This window comes from Ambystoma mexicanum, chromosome 6q, assembly GCF_040938575.1.
Source record: "Ambystoma mexicanum isolate Mex_15411 chromosome 6q, UKY_AmexF1_1, whole genome shotgun sequence".
Lineage (NCBI taxonomy): Eukaryota > Metazoa > Chordata > Amphibia > Caudata > Ambystomatidae > Ambystoma > Ambystoma mexicanum.
This window is the reverse complement of record NC_090937.1, coordinates 218,079,957-218,100,876: the sequence shown is the minus strand read 5'-3', so window position 1 is coordinate 218,100,876 and position 20,920 is coordinate 218,079,957. Positions and strand designations below refer to the sequence as shown.

General features: G+C 41.8%; 1 protein-coding gene across 1 annotated transcript in view; it reads left to right on the top strand.

Moving 5' to 3' along the window:
* Positions 1–20,920, top strand: part of LOC138515902 (alcohol dehydrogenase 1-like) — a 495,924-nt gene that overhangs the window by 166,943 nt on the left and 308,061 nt on the right. Inside the window, exon 3 of the mRNA XM_069630663.1 lies at positions 2,889–3,030. Within this exon, the coding sequence (XP_069486764.1) occupies positions 2,889–3,030 (142 nt within the window). The remainder of the gene's footprint in view (positions 1–2,888; positions 3,031–20,920) is intronic.

The window sequence follows — 20,920 nt, the reverse complement described above, 5'->3', positions numbered from 1 at the left end:
CACACTGCCATATTAGTATAATATCCCATACCCCCCACATATATATGTGGTGTAAGGGGGGTATAAAAAAAAAAGTCGGCATTTTCGGCCGTCGCAATTCTCAGATCGACATTTTTGTACGATTCCGCTTATTCTCCAGCTTCTTTTTCCCAAATGTCAATATGTTTGTTATAATGTTCAGTTTACCTTACTTGTGGACTTGATATACAAAAGTTACATACTTTTAGACAGGTCAGGATGCCCTTCACCAATTTCAATATAGTTCCAGGGCAACACGTCTCAAGATTCCCTTCCCCAAGTTCAATATTAAAGAATGACACAAAAAAGACATCAACCTCATTAGTTGACATCTCAACAATTCTTTACAGTTGAGGGTTCTCTTCATCAAACCGTGTATGCACCAATGTTAGCGTTCCTTTTCAACACAACAACAAACTTCCTTGTTAGCATATAGAGCTCTCTGATCTAGGCCCCGTTGTTAGACCACACAGTTCACCCATTACAGGTCACGCAAACGAAGAACTTCCAGGTTTCCATAAGTATTTCAATATTCAGCCAAACATGTGGTTTCTCGACTTAGACTCCAGTGGTTTCTCAACTTAGACTCCAATTTTGCACTGAGAGTCTGTTATTCAATGTAGTTTCCCGTTTGCTTTCAGTTCATTATGTAATACTAGTTGTTGTGCTATTCCATATCACTCAACGTTCAAAATTGATTTGTCTTTCCTTTCACTTTGACATTCAATAGGTGCAAGTTTTACATATTTCATTCAGTTTGATATTCAATAAATGTATCTTTACTAGGTTTCATTCAATTCAGTGTTCAATAAGTGTAATGTTGCCAGTTTCATTCACTTTGATATTCAGTAAGTGCAACTTGACTTTGTTTCATTCAGTTCCATATTTGTTAAGTGCAACTTGGCTTGTTTCATTCAGTTCAGTATTTGATAAGTGTGCTTGCTTCATTCAATTCGGCATTCAATAAATGCAACTTATCTTGTTTCAGTCGGTTCAATATTCAATAAACATAGGCTTGCTTGTTTCATTCAGTTCGGGTGTCTCGGGTGTCCAACACTTACCTGTGTTGACAGCTCCCTTCTGTGCAGCTTTCCCCCAGATAGGAGAGCCTGTTCACCGGGTGCTTTATCCAGCCCCCTGTGGGTCTCTTGTGCAGCTTCGCCTCTGCTTCCCAACAGCTTCTGCTGCCCGCCTTCCCATTCAGGCAACCTCCTCCCTGGAGAGTCTCACCAACAGGACTCTGGGACTCTGGAGTGACATTTTGGCATCTCTGCCTCTTGCACAGCTCCTTCTGCTGTGTCTTCCTGCTCCCTGGTTTCCCTGTCTCTGTGCCTTTGTGGTCCACTTCTTATAAACCTGCAGTCTTGTAATGGGCTGCAGATGTCTTTCATTAATTAAGGTTCTGGTGTTCTGAATATAGGGAAATGATTAGAATTATGATTGGGCATTTATAGCGCGCTTCATACCTGGTGGATTCTAAGCACGGACCCGGGGATCGAACCTTTGTTGCTCTGCGTTGCCTTGCTTCCAAGGTGAGTGTGTTGCCCCTGAGCTATCCTCCCAAGACAATCATCTTCTTCGTCCCAGTACCAGAGTTTTGAGAGTAAATGGTGTCTATTAGTCTTAGTTGCTTCTTCCTCGTCTCAGTATAAAAGTATGGAAATTGTGTAATATTCCTAACGCTCAAGTATTTCTTCCCCATATCAGTATTGGAGTGTGTAATGTTTCTAACCCTTAGTTGTTCTTTCCTCATTTCGGTACTATTAGATACCCCATTCTCTGGGCCATGCCACTCCCTGCTCCTCCCTGCGATGTTCCCATGTGCCCCTCTTTCTTGCACACAGGTGTTGCCTGTTTTGCTTGATTCTTCTACCCTGCTCCCCTCCCCCACATCCAGCCTACTTCTGCAGGAGTCTGTCCTGATACATTCTGGTTTCACCATCATCGTCTTGTGAAAAATGCTGTATCTGACTTTTATGGGCTTCATTAATTCACGGTGTGTCACCCTTTCTCAACTCTCATGCTGAACTTCCTTTGCATCGTGTACTCATGGTGGCCCTGAATCATGTTGTACCCATCTTCATCTTGTATCTTGGCCTTCATTTTTATGTGTTACTACTGAATTCTGCAATTGGATTCGCTCTCCCCTCTTGCTTCTCCATTCTTTTTGACTGCTTACTCTCTGTTCTCTCCTCTGCTCCCTTTCCCCCTTTTCCTATTTCCTCCCCACCTTCCCTTACTTTCTTCTATGCACTTACTCCATCAGAATTGTCCCTGGACTTAGTATGATAGCAACCCGTCTGTCTCCTCCCCCACCTCTTAATTGTCCCCCAACCCCCAGCACTATCTGTACGGTAGTCGCCTGTCTGTTTCCACTTCCTTGTCACTCTCCCCCTCCCTTCCTTATCTATGTCTTAGCTCTTGCACTATCTGAAATGTCGTGAGGCTGAGTACGAAGCGCTTTGAAACACATTGTGTATAGACGATATATAAATAAACTATCATATCATCTCTGCTTCCCTCCCACCTCCATTACCTATATCCTCTCTCCCTGCCTCACCCATTTAATTGCAGTTATATCGACGACATTGTCCCTCGCTGCCAACTTGGGCTGCTGCAATGGCCTCCATGAACATAGAAAAGGGACATACATTTTGCCCTTTTTGTAAAAGAAATCAGGCTTTCTCTATCTTTCTGCTATGCTCAGGCCCACCATGTCTCGGGTTAGCAGGCCATCACGAGCTAAGCCCCCACTCCTCCTAACTAGGTGCTTAACGCTACAATGCAATCCAAAAATAGATTATTTCTCCTGATGCCCTCCTTCATATAAATATGTCTACTGAGACGTCTCTTTGTATTTGCCTTCACAGATTGAGGCTTCATCGATTTGTCGCTCAGATGATCAGGCGCTGAAGGGTCTATTACCTAATCTGAAATTCCGAGTGATCCTAGGCCATGAAGGAGCTTGGATTGTTGAGAGTGTTGGAAAAGCAGTGACATCAATAAAACCAGGTGATGAAATAAGTGCTACACGTTCTTTAAACTCCAACAGCTTTCAGTGAACAAGGCCTTGACACTTACTGTATTTCTTAAAGTTCATTCATTACTGCACACATTTTTGTTTTTATCATTTTAGTGAAGGTATACGTGTATGTGTTTAGCTGTTGTGCCTCAGTATAACTTGCAAATTACATTATGTTGTACACTTACATCAACATTTGAAACTAATTGTTTTAAAACAATGGACCTATTCACAAACAACTGGCATCTCAGAAAAGTGCAAATCAGTGCATTTATTTGCAAAGGTGACCCATGCCTTTAGGGAGGGCTGGAGAGCAGCACAAGCACTGTGCAGCCATGTCCCCATAAACACCTCTGGAGGTAATTTTCGGAGACTCTGGAGTAGGATTCGAGATGTCAAAACAATGCATTAAAAGTTTACATATTGTCTTATTCCTCAAATACCACAGAGTTGAGGCACAGAACAGAATTTCCATTTCAGACTGCCCACTTACGTCTGCCTGCAAACACTGGGGGGATCATTTTCTATAAAAACGTAGTTTGACGTCAGGGATCTGAAAAGATATATTTTTGCAGTGCAAAGTCTGTACAGAGTCATTTTTGCAGTACAAAATCACTTTGCACTGCAAAAATACACTTTTGCACAGTTCCATTAATCATGGGTTGTGTTACGTAGCTAAATTGACGTATTGTGTTTGTTAGCATAGCAAATGCATAGCTTATTACATCTGCATGCATACCTATCACAAACATTGTTTAGTTTTTTGTACCTGGCCGCACGCCTAGACCATAGCTAGACTGCACAGCTAAACTGTTCTCTTATAGTGTTCCTGCATCCCTAGCAGCACATTACTAGTTTGACGTATTGCAACGGACAGCACAGCAATTGCACGGCTTATTGGATCTGTATAACTAGATTGATTCATTTAGTTTGCTTGCACAACCGTTGCATAGCTATTGTATTTGCTTCTTGCCTAGAGCAACTCTAGATTGACACATTGTTATAATAATAATTGTTCTTTTATAATGCGCTTAATAACAGCAAGTGGTTTCTAAGTGCGGGATCAGGATTCAAACCTGTGTTGGACTGCGTTGTCTTGCTTCCAAGACGAACTCGTGGCCCTGAGCTATCCTTCCTCCTCTGTTTGCTTACATAACAATTACATAGCTTACTGTATGTGCCGCATACCTAGCACATAGCTAGATCGACTCATGGGGCCTCATTACAAGTATGGAGGTTGGCATGGTGCTATTAGCGCCATGGCTGCCTCCATACCCGGCTCCAATACCAGGTTCCTGCAATGAGGAATTACCGGGTCATTCCGACATTGGAGGGCCTGGTAATTCCTCCTTGCAGGAACCCATCCCCATTCCCATTTGAGCCCCCATAGCGCTCAATGGGAATGGGGAGGGAGCTAATAATGGCGCCATTAATAACGGCCCGTTATTAGCTCCCTCTTCCCCTCACGGGACCCGCTAAGGAAGCCTGGTTTTAGCAGGTGTCCTTAGCGGGTCCCGCAAAGGGAACCTCGTAATCGGCGCTCCCCTAATGAAGGGTGCCGGTCCCGTACCGGCACCCTTCATACGCCTGCGACAGGGTTATAATGAGGCCCATTGTGTTTGCCAGCATATCAAATGCATAGCTTATTGTATTTGCCTGCATATCTCGAACAGAGCTAGATTGGCCTATTGTGCTAGGCTACGTAACAACTGCATAGCTGTATGTTTGGATACATTGCACATAGCTTATTGTGAATGATTGTGTTTGCTACTGCAACAGTTGCAACACTCATATTGCTACCTACACCCCTAGCACTCAGCTGTATTTACCCATTGTGATTGACTGCATAACAACTGGCAAGCTAAATTGACTCATATTGCCAAGATGCATAACAATTGCATAGCTTGTTGTGTTCGCCTGCACACCAGTCAGATAGCTACATTAACTCATTTTATGAAACTGAAAACCTGTTGACTGCATAACATTTGCATAGTTGTGAAGAAATCCCATCTTACAAGGATATAGAACCCCGCCTTCTTTTTATTTGTATTAATTAATAAAATGATGCGGATAATTCCCTCGCAGGAGGGCTGGTATGATAACCAGATACTCCCTTTCCTTAAGCTTCACGACAAAAGGATAGGGACACCTATATATAAAAAGATAACCTGTGATTTACCTACTAATTATCGATTGCTAGCAATGATAGATTCTTGAGCGAAAATATTTTCACAACTCTTACTGGAAAAGTGAATGATTGGATAAGAGAAAACATTTTCAAAAATCAACAATCGGGATTCCGGAAAGGTGTTATAACCCTTTCCAATTTGTTCACCCTGATATACCTTATCCTTACCACTTTGAAAACTAAAGATAGTGCTTTGTATATCTGCTTTCTAGATTAAGCGGGGGCCTGTCACACTGTTCATCGTGATACACAATTGAAGAAAGTTGAGTGTTCGGGCTTGCACTCCTTAATTCTGTTTTTCATCAAAATACTCTACACCAACACTTCTGTCCAATTGAGAATGAACCAAGATGGGATCTTAAGCAGTGGGATTCAGACCAATCACAGCCTGAAACAGGGATGCTCCTTAGCACTGATTCTTTATAATTTATATGTTGCTGATTTAGATGATGAGCTAAAGACACGCAATAATTTTCCTCCTCTCTTTGGACGACAATATAATGCATGGTTATCTTAAGCAGATGATACCATTATGCTTGACCAAACTGAAATAGGATTTCAGTGCACCTCCAAAAATATTACACAGAAAATGACTGGTATATTAATTAATAAAAAAAAAACATATTGTTATTAAATTAAATAACAAATGTAGTAATAATTGAAGTTGGAAAATTAACCACAAAAATATTGAAATTGTAAGATCTTATACATATTTGGGAATTACAGTATCAGATATGGTTGGCCAAAATGACTAGTTATGTTATGTTATGATATTTAGCATTTATATAGCACCTAATATACCATTGGTATGGTATGAAGGCGCTGGTAGGTTGAACACCCTTGGGAACCGAAGTTCAAGTCAGTGGAGAGAGTAGAGAGAGTCAAAAGTGCATGTGAACACCGGATATGTGAGCAGCTGGTGTGGCATTCGTGTAATAGCTGCTTCTTAGCGGTAGGTGTGGTGGTTGAGAGATCACGAGTATGTGTTCGTACTGGCAGGGTTTATCCATACTGATTGTGGCTGCATTAGGCCTGAGGAGAACGCCTAGCTGAGGGGTGTGTAACCAGCAGTGTTTAGTTAGAGTGATGTGGAGTATGCGACAGATGTTGGTATGAGAACAGCTATACCGAATGGTGTCATAGTATCTCTGTGTTCTAGTTGAGTGGTGGTGTAAAGAAGAGAGTAAGCATGGTGATGTGATATGATGGGTTTACATGCTCTTTCAAACGTTCCATGCACTCCAAACCATTCCATGTAAGTTGCGCAGTTCTATGCGCTCCAATCCGTTCCACACACTCCAATCTGTTCCATGTACTCTGATCCGTTCTGTGTATTTCTAAGTTGTTTTATGCACTCCATCCACATAGTTCCCATACTTCCACAAAGTTCCCATACCATCCACATACTTCCCGTTCCATCCACATAGTTCCCGTTCCATCCACATATGTCACCCGTTCCATCCACATATGTCACCCGTTCCATCCGCTCTACGCACTCACCCACTCTACGCACCCACCCGTTCTACGCACTCACCCGTTTTTGCACCCTGCTCCGCTCTCACGCACCCCTCCGCTCTTACCCACTCATTCGCTCTTACGCACTCGTCTGCTCCATACACTCGTCCGTTCTACCAACTAGTCTGTTCTACGCATTCATCCACTCTACACACTCCTCTGTTCTTACACATTTCTTCTGCTCTGCGCACCCATCACGCTCTGCGCACCCATCACGCTCTATGGACTCATCCGTTCCCCGCACTCATCCGCTCTATGCACTCGTTCTTTATTTATGGTAATTTATGGTAATTTTACTTGAGTCCTGTGGTCACTGATTGAACAACTCACTACCATGAAACTATGACAACTAGCAAAAGGGGCAATACACTCGGCAGGACACACCCTATACGCAATTTTTGCCAAGGAAAAACTCATTACCATGGCACCGCAGATACAAATACTGTGGAGCGACCATCTCAACATCCCATTCGTGATCACTCTGCCTTCACAAGTCTGTATCCAACGTCAAAAGAAAGAAACCTATTCGAACAACTGGAGTTAACCAAGCCCTCAACTACAGAACTAGAGCTAGCTGACCTACACAGGAAAGCAGAGCTATTACACAAATGGATTGCAGATACAATTGACAAGATCACCCCAGAAAAGCCATTTAACCCCCCTTTACTAGTGGTAAACTACAGAAGAAATTCAATGCAGTTAGGAGATTTTTCAGTCACAAAAGAGATTATTCTGTATAGGGCCTTCTGCAGATTCATAAAGCTAGTATTGTGCCTTGTGCACTCTACAGATTAGAGGTTTTTCCAATAAAGAGACTTCATGGTTAAAGATAATGGATGGCAAAATAGTCAGATGGCTTTAGACCTTGCCAAATCTACTCCTGTTGAACCCATTTATAGTGAATTGGGTTTAAACTCCTTAAATGGGAAGTACGCTCAGTACACTCAGAAATGTTATTGCCCCAATCGATTGGACATGTATTTTTAGCATACAACGATCGATCTTTCAAAAATGTCCAATGCATCTTACCTTATTTGTTCTCACATTTACACATGCAAAAAAATGACGTGTCGTTTTACCGCCATTGTGTGCTAATTTTGTCTGTTGATCCATCGCCCTACGTTCAAGTGCCCTCTGGGCAGTAATTCAGATCACCCGCCCCTAAAGCTGACATCACTTCTCAAAACAATATGCTCCACCTATTTTCATGACATTCATGGGCAGTGCAGCCAAAAGTAACCTGTCATCAGCCACATCATACTGTTAACTAATGCAGAACCAGGAACATAAACAAACACATCCACACACAACGTGAAAGTATTGTTCCTTTTCACAAAAAGGAGAAAAAACATATGTTTTAAAGAAAATAGCAATAGTCGGGAATGTAACAAGTACTTTTATTTTTTGCATAACTGCTCAAAAGAGAAGATTATGGCCACTAAACATTGATACCTTTTGGCAATAGAAGTTATAGCTAGCAAACATTGCATGCTTCACATTTTATCTATACATTTTTGTATACATTTTCTATACATTTTTCTATAAGTAAATAACCTATCGTATCATAACTGCCAACGTTCATCATATAATGCAGATTGCGTCCATCGATCGATTATTTCCAGTATTTTCATTCTTTAGTGAAAGTTCTGTGTAGTTAAATTGAATACACTTTTACGCACATGGTGTTCCGTTAGTGAGAAGAAAGGAGTAGTTTCACTTTCATATGCAACACTTATCTGCATGTTTGCAAACCCTAAAGGATGCAATGTTGCTCCTTATAACTGTGACCGCAAAAGGAAAGATTGGTGTCTAGCTATCATCCCAGATAATGGTTATCACAGATGCATTGTTGACAATTGTCCAATTCCAGTTGAAGAAGCCATCAACTGTAATATTGTGCCCATAGCAAGCGCACATTGGTTGAACATAGCCATGTACATTTGAGAATGCAAAAATATATTCCAGCACCCAGTTAATAATAGAATATGCACAGTAAATAAATATGTTAACTACCAATTTACATTAAAATTAACAAGTACAATGTCTATTCTTTGCATTAAATTGAACATTCATCTGTCACATTGCTAATTATCAAGCATATAGCAGACATGCCATCCTCAGCCTTCTAAATAGTATGTAAAACTAGGCTCACATTATTTGTTGAATTCCCATTATCTCTATGTGATGGTTACTAACTGCTTCAAACTACAGATCTCAGTAATATAAACTTAACTTTATCATATACACTTTCAATGTATTGAATCTTATCAATGTGTTGTGGATATTCAACACGTTGTGTCCTTCACATTGTTAGTACAGTTGATTTAAGAACAAATAACAATCAGACCCTTTATTGTTTGTTCTCAGCAAGCCATGCAATGGTTTCATTTTTGGAAAAACATGCCATTAAATGAACAATATTATTTTCTGCTTTCTATGAAAAGCTGTGCAGTGAAACACAATGAAATATTTCAACTTTTCCACATAGCAAAATATTTACTTCCATTTTAATGGTATCAAGGTGTCTGGTCCCACAACATTCACAGATTATTTACCAGGCTTTGACTGGTCTACAGGGCAAAAGGACAATGCCTGAAACAAAAATGCAAAATGCTAGTGTGGGGAAGTTTTTTTCTCGAAGTGGGTCACTTTTTTGGCCAATCTGGAATACTTGGATGAGTTACTTCACAATGTGGCTAGTACTTTTGAGCATTGTAGATGAATACATATTCTTTAAATACAATTTCACAATTTGTATTTCATTTTATCATAAAAATCCCCCTTGGTTACTATTCAAACAGCCTGTTACAAAAGGAATGAATTGCCATTTGCAAATGTGGGCTACCTATTCATTTTGCCCAACACACTTTTATGCCCCAGTCCGACCCTTGGTGCAGAACACATACACCACACATTGCTAGTCTTCACAAACAAGCATTTCTGACCTGGGCGTGCATTTATTGTTAATATGGATGCACAGAAGGCCTTCCATCAGCAGTGTGGTTGGGGTGCAGATCTGTGTGCCCCTACGGTTCAGATCGGACTAGATGGTGATTGCATTACTGTTGAAAAGTATTTTCACAAACAAGTGCCAGTCTTTCTTCACTGTAAAGTCAAGCAACAACATCACAATGAAGCCTAATTGCATTGCACCTGTGCACATACACGCCATGTCCCCACTTCTCAAAAAACAGAATTCAAATACACACCATGAAAACAGGCTTTTAAACCTTGACACCAATACAATGACTTCTCAAATTCTGCCCATTGGTTAAATAATTGCACTGTTGGGACTTTGCAACCTATTCCCGGTGGTGGCACTCTCAGTTTAAAGTTATACCCATGCTAGTCTCCATTATTAAAAAAAAAAAACTTTTCTTGTTTTCAACATTAATTTTAAACACCCAATATTCTCGAAATCAAGGAGTCTGCAAACATATACAACACCCTGATGCTTGAAAATGTCTAACCTGCACAAGACAACCAGACATCGTTGTGTAATGCCCTACTTGTCTTCACATCACACAATTGTTTTAGAAAAGCGCCTTCTGAATAAAATGTGCACGTGTGCAATGCATTACACTGTTTCAGGCGTATGTGGGGCAGCCATTTACTGTGGAGAATATGAAGAATGAGGGACTTTGGAATACTTGTGGCCCCTTGCCAGTGAGCTGTGACTTGTCAGGGAAAAGGGCCATTAGCACTCTCCAATTCACATGTGTCTGTCCCAAAGAAATAGACTTCGGAATGACCTAGGGCATGCAAAGCCCAATTTTTTCTTTTACTTCGTTACTCCAAAGCCCATGTTAGTGCCAAACTGCATTATGCAAAAAAATCCAACCCTTTTGTTAGGATTTCAAGGAGGCAGACCTGCATGTTTTACACATCAAGAAAGCACCCTCTTTTATTGTTTTCATGGATAATGATTCATACCACAAAGCAGTTTAAGTGCCACCACCGGGAACCTATCACATTATTACTCAATGCACCTACTTCCCAAACACCTGATAAGTATGGATTTCTGTTAGCTAACTAGCTATTCACTACCCACCTTCAGTGCAGATTAAAAATGCACAAACTCATTTCAGAAATAATATTGGACATATAGAGATGGTTACAGCGTGAAATACAGATGCATGGATGTATAAAAATGCAAAGTGGTGGGTTAATATATAGAGACAGCACAGGCAGACTGGGAAGGGGGCAAAGGGGCGATTGCTCACCAGACTGGCGTGAATGTTGCTCCCAGGACCAAACATGCAAAGTGCAAAAGAAAATGAAAAAAAGACTAAAATTCCAGTGTGCCTAGAATGATCCGAGTTTTGAAGGGCTTACTGGCTTCTGTGTAGATCTATTACAGCAATCATCTTGAATTTTTGCAATGTTGCAGACACACCTGGGTGGGCCCCCACAGTAAGATGAAAATAAGCAAAGGCCACATGCATATTTTATCACTCATTATTTCAATGTTGGCTAATACTGTGGCAAGTAAACCTTTGATCTTTTTCAATTTGCATTCTGTACCATGATTCCTAGTTACCAATGAAGTTAGACTCCACACCCTAAAAGAGTGTTTCCTTGTTCTCATTGTGTATGACTGATTCTCCACTTTTCTGATGAGATTCTTGAGCTCTTGTGAGTTCATTACAAAAATTAGTGTGGTAGTACCCCCAGTAATAACCATGAATAATAACATGTTGGTAGATTGTGGTACACATGTTTGTGCACAGTTCAATAACAAGCACAGAAGGATGTAACAGTCAGGTACTACATATTTTTTATAATAGTACCATTATTGGTCATATGTTATGCAAATAATAGACAATGTTCTCCCCTTAAAGCATTTTCTGTTAAAGGCAGTGAGAAGGTGTGCATCCGAGATTCCATTCTTTTCACCCCTTTCCATGGCCCTTTCTGAAAGCTATGTTGTTTTAAGGAAAGCTTCTCTGCTTTGTGCACAACAAAAATACATATTATTGGTCAGACATACTCCCTCTCCATCACCACATCCATGGATGACACCCCACACAGTTACCTCTGCTTCAATTAATTGAAATATGCATATTTTCTCAGCGTTGTGAGCGTTGTGCCCTGGCAGACCTTAATCCAGTGTTCAAGTCCTTAAAAAAAAGGTTTGACTCTTTAAAATATCATTTGAATGTTGTTTCACCTGAAATTACCATATGAAGGTGCACTCTGAAAAAGTGGGTGGACTACTGGAAAAAGTGGGGCTACTCCATCCACACTAATGTCCTTTCGACTTCAGCCCAGGCATAATGCTTGATTACTATCAGTCACACAATTAATAGTTATTGTTCCATCAATCCATGCCCTGTGTGCAAGATCATTTCTAACAATTTTAATATTACATATTTCATCTGTTGCATTGTAAATATTCAAGTATGTGATTGCATTACTTTCAGTCGATGTTCTATTTCTCATAATGAACATTTTACCGAGACTTTTTACAAATTGTTTGAAAATCAAAAACATATGTATCTAGAAATGTAATAATATAAATAAATTATATTGAAGGAACAAAAATAATTTAAAAACGCCAAGAAAAATAGAAGATCACATCACAAAAAATGATTTCACTAAAATAAATTATTCAACAAATACATTTGGAAGTTATATACTATTACATGTTTTGTATCATCAAAACAGTTTCCAAACATTGGGCAAAAGTTTGAAACTTGCTTTGCAAACAATTGTGAAGAAAGCCACACATAATTTGAATCTTGAAGTCCACCTTTCAACAAGTTCAAGCTTTGGAGGTCAAACGTCTTTTGCAATGTTCTCTGGCATATACTGGGCCCTGGGAACAAAATCAGGAGCCATTCCATGTGTATGCATGGTCAGCACAGTCAATGTCAGATCTTTAACACATTCAAAATCGATCTGCTGGAATATTGGCTTTGCCACCCATTGTTTGCTTCTTTTTGTAAATGTCATGTTGTAGTGATGCATCCTGAAAGTTCCTGGAGTTTTTGTTCCCTACCCATGTTCTTACTGTGTGCAAGTACAGCCTGCCTTGGTCTGGCAATCATACCATCTATGCTGAAATGCAACATTTTAGGGGTGTACTTTAGGCAGATATTATGGAACACCTCCAAATCTCTAGTGTGGCAGAATTCAGTGAGTCCCTTCATGTCTCTGGAAAGCCTTTTGACATACACAAACTTCTAGGGTGGTGTGTGAGTAGGGGAGCCTGTCACCAACTACTTTTTCATAAGCTCCTGCTCCTTACTAAAAGGTCCATGTACACATTTTTGGAAATGTTTTTTTTCCCAAGAGTGTATGTTTCAACAAAGCTGCAGCACTGAATGCCAAGTATCAAGCAGAAAATGGACAGATCCATCCATCACACATATTTGAGTTCCACCAATGATTGTTGCTGAAAGACTGTGACAAATTTAAAAAAAATTCTGTACCCTTTATTTACCAGCAGCTGTAAAACAAATTAGAAATTGATTTTGCAACGTTTCATATATCATATAGATGCTGTATGTGTCGGAGCTGCTCTCACGTTGCCTTTGCTATTCCAACGTTCCTGTGAATGGCTATCAGATCTATTTGTATTCCTCTGGATGGCAGATGTTCAATAGATTTAATGAAACCATATTTCTCCATGACAAAGGAAGATGTACATTCAGACACTTGTACGACAACTGAACTTGCTATTTATTTTGCTTTGCATGTCTTGGAAGTGGTAAGTGCAGTATTAAGCAAAAACAGGACTGTCACACTGTCCATCACCAGCAAGCCTCAGGCGTTTGCCAATGAGAACATTGTCCATTGATATCTGTTTGAGATTCCAGGCCTGGCTAATAGCTGGGAACAAGAAATGGTTCTGATATGTGTGGTTTTGGGTTTTGGCAAGCAAATCAAGTACCATACATTTACAGAATCTAGAAATTTTACTAAACGCTTATCTGCCAAACAACACAGCAGATGAACAAAATAAAGTTGCTGCAGGCACTTTACCAAGCATAGGTTGAGCAGACCATGAAAATGTGTTATGATTCTGGACACAGCTACCCTTTATCTTCAGGTTGGTGTATTTGACTACACGAGTAAACTTAGCCAATGGCTCCCCCACAAATCCTCCTGCGTAATTTATGAGCACATTTAATCATTTTGCTCATCTCTATCAGGCAGCAGTCGAATACAATGGCCCTCATTACGAGTTCGGCGGTAACCATGCTGCTATTGGCGGCATGGCTGCCGCCGAAATCGCGTCGGGGTCCGGGTCCTTGGAATGAGGACTTACCGGGCCATTCTGAGTTCGGAAGGCCGGTAATTCCTCCCTCCAAGGACCCGGACACGGTCCTTCCCCATTCCTATTTCAGCCCCCATAGGGCTGAATGGGAATGGGAGAGGGAGCAAACAACGGGCCCTTACGAGATGGCCCGTTGTTTGCTCCCTCATCCCCTCGCGTGACCCGGTAAGCATGCCTGGTTTTCCCAGGAGTGCTTACCGTGTCCCGCGAGGGAAACTCGTAATGCGGCGGTATGGAGTGAATGGCGCTGGCACCTTTTACGGTGCCGTTCACTCTGTACCGCCAGGGTCGTAATGAGGCCCAATGTATCTTGGCTTCCTTAATAGCCAATCATCCTGCAGTAGAGTGCCTTGTGATTAGATGGTGGTGAACAAGTCTTACACACTAGGAAGAGGAAAGACCAGATCATGAGCACAATCTTTTATCAATTGCAAAGATGCTTCAGTTATTTCAGTCTGTGATATTTTCAGATTTTCCACATGTATTGAGGAAATAGGAAATATTGTCTCTTTCCTCGATAGCCATTTTTTAGACTGTGTGGATTGTGTGAGTAAGTCTACAAGCAATTGTGAAACATCTTCTGTGTTGTCGGTCCTTTCTGGGTGATGTTGAGTGCTGTAAAAATGATCCATAGTTACTTTCCATGGGTCACTGGTGACATTCCATTCAAATTCTGGCCACTGGACATCTGCATCACAACTCTGAATCTTGAGAGGTCCATGCTGAGCTACAAAATGTAGTTGCTCCAAAGTGACATCAGTTTGGCAAGGGATATCATTAGTTTGTGTTGTTGTCTGTGTCTTTAAGCTTCTCTTCTTCCTAGGTCTCTAATTGATAAAAAAAATAACATGCTTAATGTATAGCACACACACAGAATATATGAATTACAACCTCAAAAATGTAATATAAATAAAAACAACTTCTAAACAACTTCTTTAAAAAAAACATGTTTGTTAGTTACTCTTGTTTTCCTAATTTTCCTTGAAAAAGTCAATTGTGATTTGCCAACCACAAGACCAAGCCTACATATATACAAATCGTACCTAATTTTCACATGGGAACCATTTAAACATATTAAAAATTACATGAACTGAAAAATTGATGATAAATGAAATTTTACAATATGTTTATATATACCTCTGGTCCATGTGTTTCTTCAATTCCGACTGCTTCAGTAGTACATTCCTTGTACATAACAAATTCAACAAAAATAATTCAATAGTTATAAACAATTTAATGTTAAAATCTTTGATCTCACAAAGCAGATCTTGAGAAAGTTGATTTAATGATTGTCAACCTTACAATATCAGTTAAACATTGAAAACATATTTGTTAATCATTGGAATACAATTTTTACATTACTTTTAAGATATAGTGGAACACTCTGTACATGTAACATTTTAAAAACACATATTTGAAATTGTATCTAATAACCTTCCGATATGTCACAGGGAATTGGTATGAGATCATCCTGTAAAACATAGGCCCTTATTACGAGTTTGCCAGTCCGGAAACAACGGTGCCGGTAAGCTTAACAGCACTGTTGTTTCTGGATCAGCAAACTACAAGTCTGTGGGCGGGTGCCATTCTGCCTGCCAGGTTCAGACCTGGTGGGGTGGAATGACACCCGCCCACAGACTTTCATGGAAGCACCGGCACTGTGATTGACGTGCCAGTGCTTCCATGGTCCCCATTCCTGTGGAGTCAGGAATGGGTTTCAACATTTTACCCGCGCCTGCCTTAGCAGACCCCTGGGGCTGCAATGCCCTGGTGATTCCGGCAAGTCAGGTGGCGGTAAATCATTACGGGTCTGCCGGCTACCTGCCGGTTTTACCAGCATGATTTCCACTGGACCCATAATGAGGGCCATAGTCAGTAAATTGCTACCGCCTAAAGTATGTCGATTTGTGATTTTTTTGTTTTTACCTATTCAGCTTTTGGTTGTCAGCTTAAGTTTTGAACAAAAAAATAAACCATTCATATAGTGAAAGGTTCCATATTATTCAGTTACGAAGTATGTTTTGTGATGGTTTACTTTCATTGTGGCAGGTCATTGGGTGATAAATACAATGTGGTTGTTGATCGAATGCTTTGCAATTTGCTAACAATATGTACATTCTCAAAGAATTATCATTTATCTGAATTTTAAGCAAAATATTGTTGATCAACAACTATTAATATAATTCGATAAGTTCTCACTTTTCACATACTTCATCCTCCAGACCAGTTGCAATAGAAGAATAGTATGTTGTTGAAATTCCAGCACCCCCTATATCCAAGTAAATGTCATAATAAGTATGTAAAAGCAAAGTAAAATAAAAACATTTCATGCAAAAGATGGTGGATATTGACATACAATCCTACATGTCACTTTATATCAATAGATAATATTTTACATACCATTGATCAATATGCTTAATTGATTAGGTATTTGACCATATAAATATATTGCGTAGTTGCATCTGAATGATTAGTATAAAACAATGGCCTCATCACAAGGTTGGCGGAATGGGTTTACCGGCATCGGTAAAGGTGCCAGTGCCGGTAAACCCATTCCGCCCTACCACGAGGTCTCTTCGCGGGACCCGCAATGGGCGCCTTGAAAAAACAGGCGTCCATTCCGGGTCCCGCAAGGACACCTGGGAGCTAACAACGGGCCTGTCATTTACGGGCCCGTTGTTAGCTCCATCCCCATTCCCATTCAGCCCTATGGGGGCTCAAATGGGAATGGGGATGGACCGGGTCCGGGTTCCTCGGATGGGGAATTACCGGGTCCACCAAGGTTGCAATGGCTCGTTAAGCCCTCATTTGAGGAACCCTGCCCCAGAATGCGGTAAGGAGGCAACCTCCAACCTCCTGATGAGGGCCAATGACTTGAAAGGTGAGTGAGGCTGCTGTTGACTCTGGAATAACGGTTGATGTAGAATCTTGGTCCTTTATTCAATGTATATATTCATAACAGTGTATAATATAAAATGTACATTGGTATTATAATTTAGACCACATCAAACGCTCGAAAATAAGTTTATGTGCATGCCACTTGGCCTCACCATTTGCATATTTGACGTGTCTGTGGTTACCTCTGAGGTAACAGTCTGGACTTCCATCAGTGTGGTCTATGTAATGACAGATATGGTAATTAACACATTAAATAAAATAACCTATTTTTAAAGGACGCTATGTAAGTGTTTAGACAGGCTCCAATTGCACTGAACTATTAGTGTATCCCTAAAGTAGGGATACACAAAGTAATCTAAAGTGAAAAATGTATAAACTACAGTACATTTTGTCATGAAGGAAACGTGTGTAATAATATGTCAGAAATAAAGGCTTTGTGAGGTGTCATAGTCTTGCGTGGAATGCATGAAGAGATTCGCCTGATTAATGTGATGATTGATGGATTACACCTGGTGATAATGTCATGCATCCTTAAAACGAAATGCACTGACGAGACAGTGTAGGAATGCATAAGAGAGATATTATCTCCACTCTGTTCCCCTCCTACATCTTATCACGGGCTTCAAAATGGGACAGAGCATCATTAAAGCATTATGGGCCTCATTACGACTTTGGAGGTAGCTGCCTCCAAAACCGTGTCCGGGTTCCCTGAATGGGGAATTACCGGTCATTCCGAGTTTGGAGGGCCCGGTAATTCCTCCTTCAGGGAACACGAGCCCGGACCTTTCCCATTCCCATTTGAGCCCCCATAGGGCTCAATGGGAATGGGTGCGGGAGCTAACAACGGACCGATTCCGACCGGCCCGTTGTTAGACCCACGGGTCCCGCGAGGGAACCTCGTAATATTGCAGAATGCGTTTAATGGCGCCGGCACCATTACCATCGACGTTAAACTCATTCCGAAATTGTTTTAATGAGGCCCTATGTCTCACTTTTGTACCTCCATTTAATGCATCCCCCCATTTACAATGAGGCCCCTGCAAAACGGTAAAACCAGGCGAGCCCACATTTACTGTTCACTTTAACTCTCTGTTCACACAAATTACACTTTGCAGATGACTTACAATGGATTACTATGGAATCCTCATGCTTTTTTCAGGTCCTAGAAATTGCCAGATTCAATAGAAATCCATTGTCTTAGCACCTGCATGAAAGTCTCAGATGATCTTTGAAGTCGAAGTAAGAATGCGCAGATGAAATGGTAATACAGTTTGGGGCTTCCACTCCACCTCCAAATGGCACTAAAATGCACTGGAGTCTAAAAGTAAGTCACAAATTACTTATGTCTTGCTTGTATGCCTTACTTTTGTTCTTAACGGATTGTAAAATGTCCCCTGTGAAAGTTTGTCAGTAACAAACATTAGGGCTCATATTGTGAGTCGTAATGTGGTAAATGAGTATCAAGAAAAGGGGGGGAGGGAATTTTGCAAGGAGCGGAGTGCAGAATGAATCCATAATAGCAAGACGTCATATTTTACATTTTTATCTTGTGCTCCATTTCATTTGTGTACCCTTTCAAGGCTTGTGAGTGGCCCAAAGTGGAGTTTTAATTTTCGCTTTGATTTCTTCTTCCATCTAGGAAGAGCACGATGGTATACAACTGCATGCAGTTTTCATAAAGGTGTAAAATGCATTAATTCCTATTGACTGTCCCTGAGTTAGCACCTGCTTAAGAGCATGCAGATTCTATAGGAATCCACTAGTAAATGCCACCTGGAAAGTGTACTCTAAGTTTGTTAGTAAGCCTCCATCTGATACTCAAGTACTAGCTTGTGCTGCATGACATAGGCCCTCATTTGGACTCAGGCGGAAAACCATGGTGCTATTAGCACCATGGTCGATGCCGGAGTCCGCCATGGCGGAATGGGGAATTACCACCCCATTCCAAGGTTGGCGGGGCGGTAATTCCCCATGCCACCATGGCCCTTCCCCATTCCCATTTTTGCCCCCTAGGGCATAATGGGAATGGGGAAGGCGGTAAGTACGGTAAGTACGGTACAGCAAATTGCGGTACCGTACTTACCTTGAGAGTCCCTTTGCGGGCCCCTACTTTAACGGCTGGTCTAGACCAGCCGTTAAGGTCGGGTCCCGCAAAGGGACCTCGTAGTAAGGCGTTAAGGGTTTAACGGCGCCAACACCTTTTACGGCGCCGTTAACCCCTTAACGCCTGGGTCCTAATGAGGCCCATAATCTTTGTTTCTGCTCCACTAATGCTGCTTCCTTCCTCTTGCTCTGCATTTCATCCTCCTACTTCTGCCTCTAGTACTTCTCCTTTTACTGTGCTAGGGCCGCCCTCCTTTCCTCTAGGAGCATCTTTCTAGCCACTAGCTTGACTCAAATGAGACTCATCTGCGACCTGACAAACACTTTGGACCTCACTGAAGCATGGGACCTCACTGAGGCATTGGACCTAACTATGTCCTGTGACCGTTGCACATGGGATCTCTGGGAAACCACACTACCTGCACTCTGGGAGGAACAGTGGAAAACAATATCACTGTTGCTATCCCACTCTACATCAATGACTCCCAGTGGATTAGGTATTTGAGCCTGGGGCTCCAGATCCCTACTGCCCCCCTGGAATCCCTCTACCCATCAAGCCTCCCCAAAAGCATGGAGGCATTTTAGCAGTTCAGCCTTCTTTGCATTTCCTCCTCAGGGAGGTTCGGGAAGTCAGGCGGGGGATTTGGTAAGTCCCCATTCCCGTGGAGTCCTATAGGAGTCCTATGGGTGTAGATTTGGTTATAGTAGCAACCAAAACAGCGTTAGCACCCTGGGCGAGAGAGCCAGCCAATCAGATGGCTAGGTACGTTGGCATGAACCACTAGTGCAAGCTTGTGTTCCAAGCTGCCTGGCAGCCAGCTCCCCTACCGCCATATCTGTCACCCCCCCACACTCTGTCCCATTTTTTGTTCACCCCTCTCCTCCCCTACTTAACTATCCTCAGCTGCCGCATCTACTCCTTCTCTTCGCCTCCTGCAGGCCACCATGGAAAGGGAAGCGGGGCTCCGTATGGAGCCCCTCTTCCCTTTCCATGGCAGTCATCTTTGAAAACGATTTTCCTTCCTACAGCGGGATGCCGTGTGTGTCCTGTTGTAGGAAGGAAAATCTTTTTTCTTAACACCCTGGTTTACCGCTTTGGCAACCCGGGGTGCTAATTGACTTCATCCCCCGTTCCAGGGGCTGGAAATGGGGATAATGTAACGCTCACCTGATTCCCGTAGAGGCGCCGGTCTTGACTGGGCGTATACCGTATCTTCAAAGGTGATGTGTAACACACGGCTGGCTCTTTGGGCTGGACCTCTGTGCACTGTATGTCTGACTCGAAGGGTAAGGTGTCTGCAGATAGAAAATATGGGATTAATGAACTGGGTTATTGAATGTCTCTCTCTTCTTCCCTTTCTCTTCTCCTGTAGAACCCCCAAGGTTAACGCGCTCACCTTAGGTAAGTGAATGCCGTGCTCTCCATCTACTTCGGGGCAGGGTGCTGTAACCAGTTTCTTCACTGGATAAGGGGAGCAGGCCTCTTGACTTCAGAGGACTGCTGTCCGTCGTTTACTACACGAACGGTAAGTTTCGAGTAATTCTAATGTCTTTAAAAGTCTTTAGTAATGATGTCTCTTATTTTGCAGGGTTCCGGCGATGGCGAATGACGGGCTGAAGTGAGTTGAAGATGGAGCCCGTGTGATGAATAGAAGCGCCTGGAAGCACGTAAGTAAGCGCTTGTTGCCTGCTTCACGATGCGCTCTAACTGTCTTTTTATTTTGCAGGTACAAGTTCGGAGCGGCTGCAGGGTGCCGGAATTCCCACTGGGTTAGATGTGGAAAGGAGTAATGGCACGTGAGTATTAAAGTTCCCCAATGTCTTTAAACGCACCTTGCTTTGTCTTTCAGATGCGGGATGCAGCGCCGAAGGTCTCCAGAGCGTGCGAAGAGTT